This window comes from Bos indicus x Bos taurus, chromosome 8, assembly GCF_003369695.1.
Source record: "Bos indicus x Bos taurus breed Angus x Brahman F1 hybrid chromosome 8, Bos_hybrid_MaternalHap_v2.0, whole genome shotgun sequence".
Taxonomy (NCBI): Eukaryota; Metazoa; Chordata; class Mammalia; order Artiodactyla; family Bovidae; genus Bos; species Bos indicus x Bos taurus.
This window is the reverse complement of record NC_040083.1, coordinates 74,833,972-74,850,836: the sequence shown is the minus strand read 5'-3', so window position 1 is coordinate 74,850,836 and position 16,865 is coordinate 74,833,972. Positions and strand designations below refer to the sequence as shown.

Genomic DNA, 16,865 nt, shown 5'->3' with positions numbered 1-16,865 from the left:
GAGGCACAGACCAAGGCCCCAAGAAAATCTGCTTGTAAGATAGCCAGGCAGTTGGGCTTTATCATGGAAGAATATTTGTATTATGTAAGAGAGAATAGGTATATGCCCTGCAAAATCCAAGCCACTTCAGTCCAACGAGTATTTGTTTAAAAAAAGCCCTGTCATCAAGGAACACTTGTCTGATGCCAGTGTGCACATGTCGATCATGGTAGGATTCAGGAGCCCGTTATTAAAGCAGTGGCTCTGAGCGCCTGGAAGAGGAAGCCACGGTTACCAGGCCATCAGGGATTACTAAGCACAAGCCACACCAGCTGCCTCTCCTTTCCCTCATTGATAATTGTTATACCAGTAGATGAGTGATAACACGGTAGACACCATGGCAGATTGTTTCATCAGGGTGTCTGATAGCCTCCTACAAATCTGACTAAACAGAAGTTAGACAGCTGTGGTCTGGGTGGCATATAAACTGTATAGATTAAAATGCATAACTTGGGTAAAGAGTGTTAAAGAGAGTGAGTGATGATGCCAAGTGTTTGAATTTAGGTGACTGATCGAGGAAGACTTGGGGGCAGGAGTGGAGAATGCTAATGTATAGAAAGGTTGTATTTTAGGTAAATGTGAGATTGCCTCGTTCAATTATGAAGTCAAACATACATTGGACCGGTAAAATTTAGCTGCTGTGCTAAGTTCCTATGGCAGGATTTATACAGATATTACCCAAGTTTCAAACAACAGATTTCCACATGTCTTACACCAGCTATTTCCTCCTGCCTGCCCCAGTCCAGGCTGGCAGAACAATAAACAGGCAAGCCAGCTTGGACCAGCGGTACTGCTGTGCCAGCTCACCCCGGTCACTGCCCAAGACGGGACTTCTCCCCAAGTGTGCTCTCCGAAATGGAGACCTGAGGTCACGTGCATTTGAGGGATGCTGGGGACAACGTGAAGCAGGTTTTGTTCCTGCAGAGCCTTCAGTGTCCTGGTGTACATGACAGCCTCCAGAGGGAACTCGGCACGTTTCCTGAGCTCATCTGACTGGAGGAACCGCCTTCCAAGAACCATCTCAAGTGACAACTATTCTGTGAATTGAAGGCTGGGGGAAAGCAGGCCTCCTCTTCTCCCACCTCCTCACTTTCCCTAGGATGCTGAGAAACACCCCCAACTCCTGTCTTCTCCCACATGTATCTCAGCATCGGAAGGATTTTATTTTTCATTTTTCAAACCTTTACATCTCTTTTTTTTTTTTCCTCTAGTCTGGTCAGTATAATCATCTCCCCCTCAACACCCCACCACCACCCCTACCCTCTGCTCTAGTCCGGGTCTTGTGGTTTCTTCATCTTTTTCTGCTCTCCCAAGGGTTAACTTTCCGCCTTGAGAAAATCATTTCCTTTATCTCCCTCTCCCCCAGCTAATCTTATTTCTTCTGCTCCAGCTCCACCCTGATTATTTCTTTGGGAAAATATGATCTGACTTCCAGGTAACCAAGTCAAAAGGAAACCTGAAATTGCCCCTACCTTTCCAGCAAAGAACATCTTGTAGGGTATCTATAAGAAACCCATAATAAAGCAATGATAGGAAAACCCAAGCCTTGAAAGAGGTGGGAGGGGAAACATTTGGAGCGTGCCCTCTCTACAACTTAGAACTCCCGTGTTCCCTGTGTTACAATTAGATGCTCCGGTTCAGAGCATCTGGCTTGGGTTTTGTGTACCATTTGTTGAGCAGCTAGGCCTCTTCCTGTCTCAGACACCCTGCTGTCATCTTGACATTCATTCACTGCCCCGCCCCAACACACACACCCGATTTAAGAAGAGAAAGTGCCTAAAATAGGAGGGGCCCCTGAGACATCTAGCCCTCAGGTTCTCGGGCAGGTTTTTAAGAACAAAACCTCCCCCTGCCACGTTGAAATGCTGCCTAGCCCTGCATCCACAGTGGGTCACATTGGGTCACAGCATGTTCTGCCTGAAGTGGGGGCTGTGTTCCCACCTCTATCCCTGACTTCCCCTTCATTCTTTGCCGGGATTCACCTGTACCCCTGAGGTACAGAACAGAGAGTTCTGTTCTCATTTGTTTTGCCGATGAGGAAACTGAGGCTCAGGGATCGGGGGAAGGGACTGGTAGGAAGGCACGTAAGCCACAGTAGGGCTGCAGCTCCGAGCCCAGCCCCGTGCCCTAGTGCCCTCTCAGCACATTAGCACCAGTTCCCTTCTCAAGGGCACTTAGTCCCTCCTCCTCAGAGCTGGGCGTCCAGGACTGGCAGTGAGCTCCAGGCTCAGACTGCCTGGGTGCTGGCTCTGCCCCTTCCCAGCTCAGTGACCTTGGATTCAAGTCCTTCACAGCTCGGTTTCCTCATTCATGGGAGGGGAAGCCTTCAGTCCTTTGCACGCACGGGACGGGGCTGTGACGCACACACCTGGCACACGGGAACCCTCTGTAAACATTAGCTGCTTTGAGTTCCTTCTCCCCCCGCCCCCCACCGTCCCCCATCTTCCTGCCTGTTTTCTCTGCCCAGGACTATGGTGATAAACTCTGTACTATTCTCCCTGCCTCCTGTTTCACCCCCTGTCAGTACCAGTATCGAGACCCTCCCTCCCATTCTTGGGTTCTCTGTTTGAGCAGAAGGTCGTGGACTTAGGGACCATGGCCCACCTGCCAGCTTCTTCAGAGAAGGGTTGTGTCTCTGGCTCCACCCACAGGGGTGAGCTTGCATGGGCTTCTATGGCTCCTGCTATGGATCCTCAGCTGTTGACCACTTTCTTTTGGTTCAGTCCCCTCCAATCCCCATCATAACTTGCATCTCACAAGAAGAGGGGTAGAGGGTTGAGTGAGTCCTGAGAAGCAGCAGCATTGCTGTCTGTCCTCAGCGTCCAGCCCTCCTCCTGCCTTCTTCCACCGGTGTCTGAATATCCTATTAGGGTTCTGGCGGGTCCGGCCTTTCAGAGCCAAGGGTGCTACTCTGAGGCTCAGATATCTTACCTGAGGTCCAGCGCAGGTACAGAGGAGGACAGTAAGATATTTTAGCAGATGGGAGGTGGGGTGCACACCTCACTTCCTTATACTTTCATTAAGAAAGGAAACTATAAAACCATCAAGGGCAGAGGGAAGGCAGATCACCACCTGGCAGCCCTAACTCTAATAAGAAATACAGGATGTTTGTGAGATAAGTCACCAGGGGAATTACCAAATGGATGACAAATGCAAGTGGGTTCATAGTAGCTGTGACAGCACCCTGCCCCAGAAAGAGGGCCCAGGATCCGTCTCTGATTCAGTTTGTAGGTCTTCTGGTGCCTCTGCGCTCATTAAGTTTTTCTAGCTCCGACCATGGCATGCCCTCTCTAAACTCCATTATGTCCTCGCCCACAGGCGAGGGTCTGAAGGGCATGGAAGCCTGAGCTTGGCACCCGGACTGAGACCTGCCGCCACTTCCCCTCAGGTCTCCTTCACACGCCGCACTGGACTCACCACCATCCCTGAGACACGCTCCCTCCTGGACCTCTGCTCATGCTGCATCGAATACCTCTATCCTGTGTGCCTCCCTTCCCTCCCCTGGTTGCTTTCTTTCTGGCCACCATGGAAGGCCCTCCCCTTAGCTCTGCAAAGGCTTGGAGTGGAGCTGTGCTGCCTTCTCCATCTGGGCTGCTTCCAGGCCGCATAGTGCTTTCTAGTGAGGGGAGAGGAGTGCTTGCCTGTGTGCGGGCTCTCCCCGCCCCTGCGGCCCCAAGACCCACATCCCTCAGGCTTGACTCCCTTGTCTGCCTGACCACCAGGCTCCATGCTTCATCCACTGCACGGTTAGGGTGTGGAGCCAGAGCTGCTTCCTGTGGATCCATCAGCTCTCGGGACAGGACCCTTTGCTCCTGGCTTTCTGGCAAGTGAGAACCTGAGACGTGAAGCCTCCTTTCCCCTCCAGGCCAGGTCATGACCCCTGGGAACCTGCATGGCCTTCTCCCCTCTGCCCCCTCAAAGCTTCCTGCCCAGCAGAGACCCTACTTTAGCCCTGTGGTGGTTGATGGTCATAATACATGACGGTCTTTTGGACTGAGCCTCTTTCATGGTCTCAAAGTTTGAGTTTTGACCGTGACAGCCCCTACTGAGGCAATCGGTACCCCTCCTGCACACCGTTCCTGCTGAGGGAAGACTCCCAGAAGGGAGCAGCTTGCTGGGGGTTTCGCGATGGCCGGGCAGCAGAGCCAGGACAGAAATCACCTGCGGCCCCTGGAATGCCTCACCTTGCCATGTGTCTGTTCCTCACTGAGGAGCAGCTCCATTTCCACTTGGCAGTGTCCCCCGTGAGTCCCACTGGGTCACAAGAAGAGGACAGTGGCTTGGGAGTAGCAGCCTCAGAACCCCCAGGAGGCTGGCCCAGTTGTCATGGTTATGGGTAAAACCTGGCCTGAATGGAGGCCCCAGCTCCCATCAGAAGAGTCTCCGTCCAGCTTTGGAGTTTTTTCCCTCTTCCTTCTCATCTGTGCACAGTCGTGAGGTGGTTCTAAGCTGCTTGTCTGAGACCAAGAGTGGGCAGGTTTGGAGACAGCCCCTGGCACCCTCAGTGAGCGAGAGCCTCTGTTACCCTCCTTGGCTGCTTACCTGTGTCCCTGGACCAGGCAGCTGATTCCTAAATGAGGCCAAGACTGTTAGAGTGAAGCAGGCTCCTGCATCTGCCCTGCTCCGGTGGACAGCTGCCTGGGCCTGAGGCATCCCCCTGGGTTGGTTTCCATCTTGATTGTCTGTTTGCCACCTGCCTCCCTGCCTTGCATTTCCTGCCTGAGCTGTCAGCACCCAGATTGAGGTATGCAGGAGTAGGGCTGCAGAGGGGTGGGACCGGCCCCATTCTGCAGCAGCCCCTTTCTCTGGGCACTGGGACCTTTGGTGGGACGGCTGTAGATATCCGCATCCCACCGCTGCTCATGTGCTGCCCCCGTGACTGGTCGTTTCCTTTGCCGTGTGTTTCCCCTTGCTCTGTCTGTGGCTCGCTCCAGCCTGCAGGGATCATGTTGAAGCAGCACTTACATGTACTTGCCTGAGCTGGTGAATTGCCTCCCTGGGCATTGTCCTGGGAAATGTCATTCCCTCGTGACTTTGTGATGGGGACTGACCACTTATTAGGAATGTGCCTTTGCCTTGGAAACCAGGGTGGCCACAGCCCAGACCCTTGCCTGTCTTCCTCACGTCTCTCCCTTGCAGCCATCCTTGTCTCTCTTTTCTTTTTTTCCTTCTAGTGGGGGCCCTTTGCTTTTCCTTGTTAATCCTGTTTGTAGCAAAGCAAGCTGAAGGAGGACCTCCTCTCTGTGATCTGCTTCTTGCTCTCCACCTGCTCCTCTTCTGTGCCCTTCACCTCCTAGAGAGAGAGAGGAATGCCGACCTTACTACCGCTGCGACTGCTGCCGCCGCTGCCACCACTGCCGCCACCCTGGTAATGTCCACATGCCCCCAAATCCAGTCCAGAGCCCAGGCGCTGCTGGACAGGGGGAAGCTGTGTAAATGATCCTGAGCATGTGCCATCCAGGGCCCTGGGGTTTCCCAGGCAGGGCCCTGGCCCCTGTGGGCTCACTGAGAAATGCTGAGGTTGGTGCGAGCCTGCCTGTTGTGCAAAGGTCAAAGAGACTGCATTAAAATCAAGCCGGAGTTGAGCTCATACTGTATGTATGTATACTTTTGTACCTTGCTTTTTTCCCTTAAATTGTATATCATCAGCATCTTCCCATGTTATTTCATAGTCTTCATAATCATCACTTTCCATGCCTTCATAATAGTTGAGCATGTAGTTCTACCATAATTAGTGTAGACATTCCTCTGTTAGAAGGCCTTTAGGTAATTTTCACTTTCTCAGTAGTGTAAATAAGACTGTAATGAACATCTTTCAGTTTATGGCTTATTCTGTGCTGTTTCTTCCATATTTAGATTTATTTCTCTAGGCTAGATTTTCAGATACAAGACTATGGGTTCAGAAATGGTGTAAACATTTCTATGGTTTGTAATATAAGTGGCCAAATTGCTTTCTTGAAAATGAAGCCTTTATTTTCTGAGTGTTTTTCTGCAGAAAATCTCATCTCAGTGCCTTAGGCCCTGGGAGAGAGGCAGACATCCTGCTGTAGAACTGAAGTTTTAAAATTATTTTCTGTTTACCTTACCCAGAGTCCTTGCTTGGCTGTTCTATTAGCTCTGTTCTCTCTGAAGGGACCTTATGGCTCTGACCTGTGTTCTGGTCTGTCAGGGGCCAAGGATATGCCCTCTCTTGTGAGTAATTACTGGGGCAAACAAGAGGACTACCGCCCACCCCCAACGAACCCTGGAGGGCACATTTCCTTCACTCACTGGGAGAAGAGCTTAAGTCTCTGATCCAGGTTTTATTGAGGGCCTTGTCTGAACTCAGGGCTCCTGTGTTATTAAGGTTCAAAGCCAGAGACCCAACTGCTGTGAAATAATGGGTCAGTGGATATTAGCCTGCCACAGACTCAGCGTTTGTGTAATCCCAGCAATTCTCTGGAGATCCCCTCACAGCCAGCCTGTCTACCCTCCAGAGGCTTGCCGGTCAGTCCTGCTACATGGCTGCCTGGCCAGAGCTTCCTCTGCTTGTCTGCCACCCATTTGTCCTGGGTCTTTCCTCTTGGAGTCTGAGGGGGCACAGAGAAGCATGCAAAAGGATATATCTGTAGAGATTTCCACTGCCTGCAGACCTGCCTCTGGAGCTGTGGGCTCGAGAGCCTGTGGGTTACTGTAGCTATTGTGAAGGGGAGGAGTGGTGTGATGGGCAGGGGGTGTGTATAGGAGCAAAATTGTTTCTCCCGTCCCATAGAAATTCTGATTATTTGAGACTCTGGGCTTAGGGTTGGTGTTTCCAACCTCTTTGCTGCTGTGTTTTTGGTGGCGGAGGGGCCAGGTAGTCAGCCCCCATGCCGTCATGATCAGGGGATATGTGTGCTGTGTACACACGAGGGCCTGACATCCAGGGAAGCCAGGGTGGTTTGGTGGGTCTTCTAGAAACTGTGAGAACTTGGGCAGTTGGCGCTGTGGCTTTCGATAGTTGGTCATCTGTCTCCTCTTACCATCAGGGAAAGGCTGCACTTGCCTTAACCACAGGATTTGCCTGGTGATTAGACCAGATTCTGGTACCTCTCCTGGAAACCCCACGAAGGCTGCTTGCAGGTGCAGCGCACAGGCCTGGGAACAAGTGAGGTGTGAAATGGGGAAGTGGAGTCCCCACCTTAGCCCTTCCGGAGAGGCATTCTCTGCTTGCCCCGTGTCATTGCCTAGTCTCCAGTAATCATGCCATAGCTTGCAGACTGGTCTTGCTGCCCTCAGTTGGCAAGTAGGGCACAAATTCCTCCTGGGCTTGCAAAACATAATTCTCATTTAAAACCTCAAGAGCTTCCTATGGCCTGAATAAAAAAGAGAAAGTCTTGATTATTTTAGCAAAGTTCCTAGCCTCCCTTTCCTGCCTCATGTTTTGGTCCACATCTACCTTCTTGTCTTAGTCTGGCTTCCCCAGTCTGTGTTTCTGTAGTTCCTTGAATGCTATCTTTTCTCACAGGCTTTACAAATGCTGCTTGCTCATCTCGGAATATTCTTCTCATGCCTCCCAACTAAACTTGGCTAGCTTCTTTGAGGCCTTCTCTAATTTTCTATGATTGGGTTCGTGTTTCCACCTCTACTTCTCTGTATGTGCTGGGCTAGGGAGCTCCTTTCTCCTCCTTCCCCTTTAGCTAGCTGTCCACCCTAAAGAGCTCATCACTCCATAAAAATACAATTGCCTGTTTAACTTGGAACTTCTCAAAAGCAGAGCTTGTGTCTTTTCTTTTTCTGTATCCCTACTGCTAAGCAAAAAGTAGATACCCAATAAATGAGCAGAATCAATACAGAAAAAGAGGGAGAAACAGGGCCCTCTGGTCCTCTCCCATCTCCGGAGCAGGCTTTTCTTTTTTTATATAATTTAATTGAGATATAATTACATATCATACAATATACCTATTTAAAGTATATAATTCAGTAGCTTTTAGTATATTCAGAATTGGGCATCCATCAACCATGATCAATTTTAGAACATCTTTATTAAGCCAAAAAAACTCCCCTACACTTCTTAGCTATCAGTTAACTCCTCCATTCTCTCCCGCCCTAGTAGCTACAATTCTATATTCTGTCTCTGTGGATTTGCCTGTTCTGGACATTTCATATAAGTGCAACCTTATCTGTGATCCTTTGTGACTGATTTCTTTCACTTAGCATGATGTTTTCAAGGTTCATCCAATTTACAGCATGTAGCAGTACTTCATTCTTTTTATTGCAGAATAATGTTGAATTGTATGCATATACCATATTTTATTTGTCCATTTATCAGTTAATGGCCATTTGGGTTGTTTCCACTTTTTAGCTATCTAAAAAGTGCTGGACAGTGCTGCTGTGAACTTTATTTGAAAGTTTTTGTGTGGACATGTTTCCATTTCTCTTGAGTATATATGTGGGAGTAGAATTTCTGGATCACATGGTGACTCTTTGTTTATCCATGTGAGGAACTCCAGACTGTCTTCCAAGATGGCAGCACGATTTTGTATTCCCACCAGCAGTGTATGAGGATTCTGAGTGGACATATTACTTGCTCTTATGTTTAGGGTACATGTTTAGGGCTCTCAGAAAAAGGTTTTAATGCCTTGGAGAGCCATCTGACACTGCTTGAGACATTTGTCCCTGCCACCCAGATCTGCCCAAAGGGCATCGGGTTTGCTGCATGAAGCGTCTGGAGAGCGTAGACTCTGCCAGGCCTCCCACCTCACGTGTCCTCACTCTTCCCCAGGCCAGCACACTGACCAGGCCCAGACTCCTGTCCCCTCTGGACTGATGGATGTTGGCCTCTCTTGACTGATACACCCACTTGTCAGTCACCCCACACATGGGGAAAGGGGTAGAACAGGTCTGCTCTTTGGGTTTCTCCTCCAGACTGCCATTGGTCCTGGGGTTGGCACCAGCGGTGCCCATTCATGGTTCCATATTTCTAGTTCCTGTGGGAGGAAAATGCTTAGGGTAGTCTCATTCAGGTATCTGCTTAGGTCAATCAGTCATGGCCAACAGGCCAGGTCCTGTGCTTCAGACAAGGCCACCAACACCCTGCTCCTGTCACTGGGGAACAGACCAACAGAAGGGAGCACTGGGCAGTGACTTGGGTGGGAGTCTGCTCCACAACTGGGAAAAGGCTTTGTTGGAACATTGCCTGTTCACTTGTTGGAAACATGTTCAATGGGGCTGAATTTTATCTCACAATATTCAGAGAAAGCTAACTCTCTGAGAATCTTAATGGGGCTGGAGGAGGAAGATGGAAACCACTAGATGCAGGCCTCTATTTCCAGGAGGTCGAAGGGTGTGGGAGAAGGAAGCAAATCAGATTTGGGGGTGAAAGTTGTTAACAAGATTGTTGAGATGATTAAAGGACACACCATGCTTGTAAAATACTTCCTGTGCCTGGTGTATCAGATCCCCCCGAGAATATTAGCGGTGTGTTATTATAATAATAATAATGACAACAACTTCATATGCAGTTCCTAAACTTTGGTCTTTTTTTTTTCTTGGTCTCAGGACTTACACAGAATTAGCTGAAGGCAGAATTCTAAATGGTTCTTAACTGGCGTGTGTGCCTGCATGCGTGCTCAGTTGTGTCCAACTCTTTGCGACGCCATGGTGCCTCTCTTTAACTGACAGAGCAGCCCAAGTACACCCCGAGTACCACAGGGCACAGCCTTCTCCCTTTACCATGCATGGTTAGAATGCTTTGTCACAGGCTGAAGAAAGGAGCTCTCATGTAAAATGTTTCATTTACTCTTTTGGGCTGCTCTTTCTGACTTCCTGGTACTTGTCTTTCTCAAGTGGTCTGTTGCCCTGAGTCACCCTCCTGACACTGGGGGCTGTGGCACCATCCGGGCACTCTGTCCTCACTCAGGCAGCCTGGTGGAGAGCCAGTGTCCAGGCCCTATCTTAGAGTCCTGGAGAGAAGATGTGCAGCACCCCACCTTAGAGACCGTACAGATACTGTAGGCCCTCGTGAGGCACATTTTCCCCTAAAGTAGAGGTCCTTGATCTTCTTGATCCTGAGAAAGACTGAAAAGTGAGGATTCTAGAGGGTTGGGCTCCAGCACCAGCTGTGTCATTTATGTGGCCTTAGTTTCTTCATGACAATGATGGGAGAATTCCAGCCAGGATGAGAGTATGGGTATTGAAGTGCTTGTGAATTAAGTGTAAGCATGATTGTGTCAATGATGTTACTGTCCTTACTAACCTGGGGCCTTGGTAACTGGTAAGAGCAGAGACCCATGAGAGGCCCCTTAGGTTGGAGTCTCCCCAAAGGGTTGCCATCTGCCATTGTATGTTGAAGTCCATCCATTTGTCTACTCATCCAGCCATCCATCCATCCATCCATCCAGTGGTTATATACTGAGCTCTTACTGTATGCCAGGCTATGTTCCAGGCCTGTTTCCAATGGGTGAAGAAACAGCAAAAAAAAAAAAATTCCAGCGTTCATTGAGCTTAGGTTCTAATTGGGAAGACTGAAAATAAACGAGAAGTAAATAAAATATGAAGTACCTTTGCACCAACACACTTAATTCTTGTAGACCCCGTGGTTGGCATCCTGAAGGGGGTGTCCTCCTCTCTCATACACACTATCTCTACTGTGCCCTGTAGCTCACTGGTTCCACCCTACACTGTGAGCACTGGGAGGGCAGAGACTGACTTGAATTTGCCATATTTCCTGGTGCCTGGTTTAGTGACAAATACCTGGACCCAATGTGATGATCAAACCCTAGTCAACCACACAAAAGCAGGTAGAAGTGAAAAAGTCCCATTGTCGGCAGTTTCCTGATATCCTTCCTGCAATTAGCCTATATGTACTATAAGAATAAATAACACATCTGTTTAAACACCTTTCACCTAACAATACTATCTCAATGATCATTTCCTTTTAGAGCTTCCTTGTTTTTTTTTTTTAAACAGCTCTATTCCATTATATGGATGCATCATGGTTTGTTGAAGCCGTTTCCTGATCATGCTTACGTCATTGTTTGCAGCCTTTTGCGTTGGTGAACATGTGGTGAAAAGAGTGAACACGTTGTTCACCTGTCATTTGCACACTTGCAAGTCCTACAGAATAACTCCTAGAAGAGGGATTGCTGGTTCAGGGAATGCTATTCAGGATTGAGTTGTAAAGTGAGGGTAGAAAATGAGGCCCAGGAATGGTCTAAGGGCTACGTGAAGCAGACAGGTCACCAGTCCCCATGAGTGTTTGGCTGAAAGGCCTCATGGCATCTGATGGCACTTTTTTTTTGTTTCTGCACCAGGCTGGAGAGTCCATGTTCAACCGCGCAAAGCTCCTCAATGTTGGCTTTAAAGAGGCCTTGAAGGACTATGACTACAACTGCTTTGTGTTTAGCGATGTGGACCTCATCCCAATGAACGACCATAACACCTACAGGTGCTTTTCACAGCCACGGCACATTTCTGTAGCAATGGATAAGTTTGGATTTAGGTAAGAGATGTTTACTGGAATCTGCAGAAAACATTTTTGTGTCTTCCATGACAACCAGGGAACACAGTTCCTCTAGCCCAGGAGTAGTGCCTCTTAGGCTTTGGAGGAGAATGGCTTTTGGGAGAACTGGGTGCTTTTGAAGCACATGTGTGTGAATGCTGTGTTAAGTCTCTTCAGAGTGCACGTGTGCTGAATGCTGTGCTAAGTCACTTCAGTCGTGTCTGACTCCTTGCACCCCTATGGACCGTAGCCCACCAGGCCCCTCTGTCTGTGGGATTCTCTAGGCAAGAATCCTGGAGTGGCTTGTTATGCCCCACCTCCAGGGGATCTTCCTGGCCCAGTGATCGAACCCATGTCTCTTCCGTCTCCTGCATTGGTAGGAGTTCTAGACCACTGGAGCCACCTGGGAAGTCCTTTGAAGCTCATCAGTTCAGTTGAGTCGCTCGGTTGTGTCTGACTCTTTGCGACCCCATGGACCACAGCACGCCAGGCCTCCCTGTCCACCATCAACTCCTAGAGTTTACTTAAACTCATCTCCATTGAGTTGGTGATGCCATCCAACCATCTCATCCTCTGTCATCCCCTTTTCCCCCTGCCCTCAATCTTTCCCAGCATCAGGATCTTTTCAAATGAATCAGCTCTTTGCATCAGGTGACCCAAGTATTCAAGTTTCAGCTTCAACATCAGTCCTTCCAATGAACACTCAGGACTGATCTCCTTTAGGATGGACTGGTTGGATCTCCTTGCAGTCCAGGGGACTCTCAAGAGTCTTCTCCAACACCACAGTTCAAAAGCATCAACGCTTCAGCACTCAGCTTTCTTTAGAGTCCAGCTTTCACATCCATACATGAGTACTGGAAAAACCATAGCCTTGACTAGACGGACCTTTGTTGGCAAAGTAATGTCTCTGCTTTAGTATGCTGTCTAGGTTGGTCATGACTTTCCTTCCAAGCAGTAAGCATCTTTTAATTTCATGGCTGCAGTCACCATCTGCAGTGATTTTGGAGCCCAGAAAAATAAAGTCTGACACTGTTTCCACTGTTTCCCCATCTATTTCCCATGAAGTGATGGGACCGGATGCAATGATCTTAGTTTTCTGAATGTTGAGCTTTAAAAGCCAACTTTTTCACTCTCCACTTTCACTTTCATCAAGAGGCTCTTTAGTTCTTCTTCACTTTCTGCCGTAAGGGTGGTGTCATCTACATATCTGAGGTTATTGATATTTCTCCCGGCAATCTCGATTCCATGCTTGTGCTTCATCCAGCCCAGCATTTCTCATGATGTACTCTGCATACAAGTTAAATAAGCAGGGTGACAATATACAGCCTTGACGTACTCCTTTTCCTATTTGGAACCAGTCTGTTGTTCCATGTCCAGTACAGATTTCTGAAGAGGCAGGTTGGGTGGTCTGGTATTCCCATCCCAGTTCTTTCAGAATTTTTCACAGTTTATTGTGATCCACACAGTCAAAGGCTTTGGCATAGTCAATAAAGCAGAAATAGATGTTTTTCTGAAACTCTCTTGCTTTTACAATGATCCAGCGGATGTTGGCAATTTGATCTCTGGTTCCTCTGCCTTTTCAAAAACCAGCTTGATAATCTGGAAGTTTGTGGTCCACGTATTGCTGAAGCCTGGCTTGGAGAATTTTAAGCATTACTTTAGTAGTGTGTGAGATGAGTGCAGTTGTGCGGTAGTTTGAGCATTCTTTGACATCGCCTTTCTTTGGGATTAGAATGAAAACTGACCTTTTCCAGTCCTGTGGCCACTGCTGAGTTCTCCAAATTTGCTGGCATATTGAGTGCAGCACTTTCACAGCATCATCTTTCAGGATTCGAAATAGCTTCACTGCAATTCCATCACCTCCACTAACTTTGTTCATAGTGATGCTTTCTAAGGCCCACTTGACTTCCCATTCCAGGATGTCTGGCTCTAGGTCAGTAATCACACCATCATGATTATCTGGGTCGTGAAGCTCTTTTTTGTACAGTTCTTCTGTGTATTCTTGCCACCTCTTAATATCTTCTGCTTCTGTTAGGGCCATACCATTTCTGTCCTTTATTGAGCCCATCTTTGCATGAAATGTTCCCTTGGTATCTCTAATTTTTCTTGAAGAGATCTCTAGCCTTTCCCATTCTATTGTTTTCCTCTGTTTCTTTGCACTGCTCACTGAGGAAGGCTTTCTTCTCTCTCCTTGCTATTCTTTGGAACTCTGCATTCAGATGGAGAATAGTTATAGTTGGTTATTATTTAAGGAGGGAAGTGGAGTCCAGAAGCACCTATACCTCTGCACCTCCAGGTGAGAAGTGTTTATATTTGGGATGGTACTTATCTTCAGGCTCCAGGTGATTGTATTACTTGATTTTCTTCTCCCCTTCCCCTCACAATTTGGGAAGCAAATTGGAGTCATCTTCCCTCAGTAATTTCTTAGACTTGGGTAATTGAGCAGATCTTCCTTGGCACTTTAAGAAGGAACACGGTTCTCTTTCCCTGCAAAGCACAGGCTTCTGCTTAAACACTGGGGCTCAGACTTTCCCACCAAAATGCCCCTTTGCGAGGAAGCTAGCTGATGCCTGTCCCCAGGAGCAGCAGTGTAATTAAAGCCTATTGTCATAGGTGGAAAATAGTCTTGTGGTCCATTTTTTTAATCTTAAAAAGTAAATTTGTATTTAATTCCATAATTTGTCCACGTTTGTATCAACATAAACTTAAGGCACCTGTCAGTTGGGTAACCTGACCTCTTCCTCCATGTTCTAAGTCAACCTGGAAGCTCCAAGAAGGTGTGCTGTGGGTACCTCGTGTGCTGAGCATCCCTGGCTCAGGCTTGACTACCGCAGTACTGCAGGCCTGTGTGCCAACTGTCAGTCCCTCGGTATAGATACAGCAGCTTTCTTTCAGATTCATTTTATTTATTTTTTAAAGTTTACTTAATTTTTTGGCCGTGCTGGGTCTTTGTTACTGCACATGGGCTTTCTCTAGTTGCAGGAAGCAGGGGTTACTTGTGGTGCACAGGCTTCTCATTGCAGTGGCTTCTCTTGTTGTGAGCACAGGCTCTAGGCACGAGGGCTTCAGTAGTTGTGGCTCACGGACTTAGTTGCTCTGCAACACATGGGATCTTCCTGGACCAGGAATCAAACCAGTGTCCCTTGGATTGCAAGGCAGATCCTTAATCAGTGGACCACCAGGGAAGTCCCAAACTCATCTTGCTCTCATCATTTCTTTCTGTCCTCCCTTGCTGGGGGCATGAGGGTTGTGAGATGAACAGAGGATGCTCTGAAGTCCTTCCCCAAGATTAAAGCGTTCAGACCATAAACATCCTGTCTTAAAGGATGTAAACAGAACTTTGTACCCTCCTATCTTCCCCATCTCCCTCCCTGTTTGTGCATCTTCTCCTCTTTGAGACACACCGGTTCCTCTGAACTCTGCCCTTGAAGTGTGGTGGTGCTTACCTAATTCTTTACCACAGTATCATGTATATTTCACCCAGAACTAGTTAGGCTTGGGAGACGAGGCAGGAAGGTAAGAGAAACCAGCAGAGACAGCAAAACCAAATCTGGTCAGAATAGCATATACTTCCCCTGTGCAGTGGCTGAGAGTCCACTTCTATAAAAACACTGATTATGAAAAAGCCTTAATGGCCTGGTCACCTCTGGTTTTCAAACCCTCACATTATAAGTGCAGACTATAGTGTGCAGAATCAAAGGGGGATGACTCGATGCTTAAATGATGATACCTAATTACAAGTGGATTATAGCTGTGAAAAGAAGAGAAGCGAAAAGCAAAGGAGAAAAGGAAAGATATAAACATCTGAATGCAGAGTTCCAAAGAATAGCAAGAAGAGATGAGAAAGCCTTCTTCAGCGATCAATGCAAAGAAATAGAGGAAAACAACAGAATGGGAAAGACGAGAGATCTCTTCAAGAAAATCAGAGATACCAAGGGAACATTTCATGCAAAGATGGGCTCGATAAAGGACAGAAATGGTATGGACCTAACAGAAGCAGAAGATATTAAGAAGAGATGGCAAGAATACACAGAAGAACTGTACAAAAAAGATCTTTCATGTCCCAGATAATCACGATGGTGTGATCACTGACCTAGAGCCAGACATCCTGGAATGTGAAGTCAAGTGAGCCTTAGAAAGCATCGCTACAAACAAAGCTAGTGGGGGTGATGGAATTCCAGTTGAGCTATTCCAAATCCTGAAAGATGATGCTGTGCAAGTGCTGCACTCAATATGCCAGCAAATTTGGAGAACTCAGCAGTGGCCACAGGACTGGAAAAGGTCAGTTTTCATTCCAATCCCAAAGAAAGGCAATGCCAAAGAATGCTCAAACTACCGCACAATTGCACTCATCTCACACGCTAGTAAAGTAATGCTTAAAATTCTCCAAGGCAGGCTTCAGCAATATGTGAACCGTGAACTTCCTGACGTTCAAGCTGGTTTTAGAAAAGGCAGAGGAACCAGAGATCAAATTGCCAACATTTGCTGGATCATGGAAAAAGCAAGAGTTCCAGAAAAACATCTATTTCTGCTTTATTGACTATGCCAAAGCCTTTGACTGTGCAGATCACAATAAACTATGGAAAATTCTGAAAGAGATGGGAATACCAGACCACCTGAGCTGCCTCTTGAGAAATTTGTATGCAGGTCAGGAAGCAACAGTTAGAACTGGACATGGAACAACAGACTGGTTCCAAATAGGAAAAGGAGTACGTTAAGGCTGTATATTGTCACCCTGTTTATTTAACTTCTATGCAGAGTACATCATGAGAAACGCTGGGCTGAAAGAAACACAAGCTGGAATCAAGATTGCTGGGAGAAATATCGATAACCTTAGATATGCAGATGACACCACCCTTATGGCAGAAAGTGAAGAGGAACTTAAAAAGCCTCTTGATGAAGGTGGAAGTGGAGAGTGAAAAAGTTGGCTTTTAAAGCTCAACATTCAGAAAACAAAGATCATGGCATCCGGTCCCATCACTTCATGGGAAATAGATGGGGAAACAGTGGAAACAGTGTCAGACTTTATTTTTCTGGGCTCCAAAATCACTGCAGATGGTGACTGCAGCCATGAAATTAAAAGACGCTTACTCCTTGGAAGGACAGTTATGACCAACCTAGATAGCATATTCAAAAGCAGAGACATTACTTTGCCAACAAAGGTCCGTCCAGTCAAGGCTATTTCCAGTGGTCATGTATGGATGTGAGAGTTGGACTGTGAAGAAAGCTGAGCACCGAAGAATTGATGCTTTTGAACTGTGATGTTGGAGAAGACTCCTGAGAGTCCCTTGGACTGCAAGGAGATCCAACCAGTCCATTCTGAAGGAGATCAGCCCTGGGATTTCTTTGGAAGGAATGATGCTAA

The 16,865-nt window shown here is 47.5% G+C and overlaps 1 protein-coding gene across 1 annotated transcript in view; it reads left to right on the top strand.

Annotated features, from left to right (window-relative positions):
* Positions 1–16,865, top strand: part of B4GALT1 (beta-1,4-galactosyltransferase 1) — a 55,621-nt gene that overhangs the window by 30,478 nt on the left and 8,278 nt on the right. Inside the window, exon 3 of the mRNA XM_027550002.1 lies at positions 11,313–11,500. Within this exon, the coding sequence (XP_027405803.1) occupies positions 11,313–11,500 (188 nt within the window). The remainder of the gene's footprint in view (positions 1–11,312; positions 11,501–16,865) is intronic.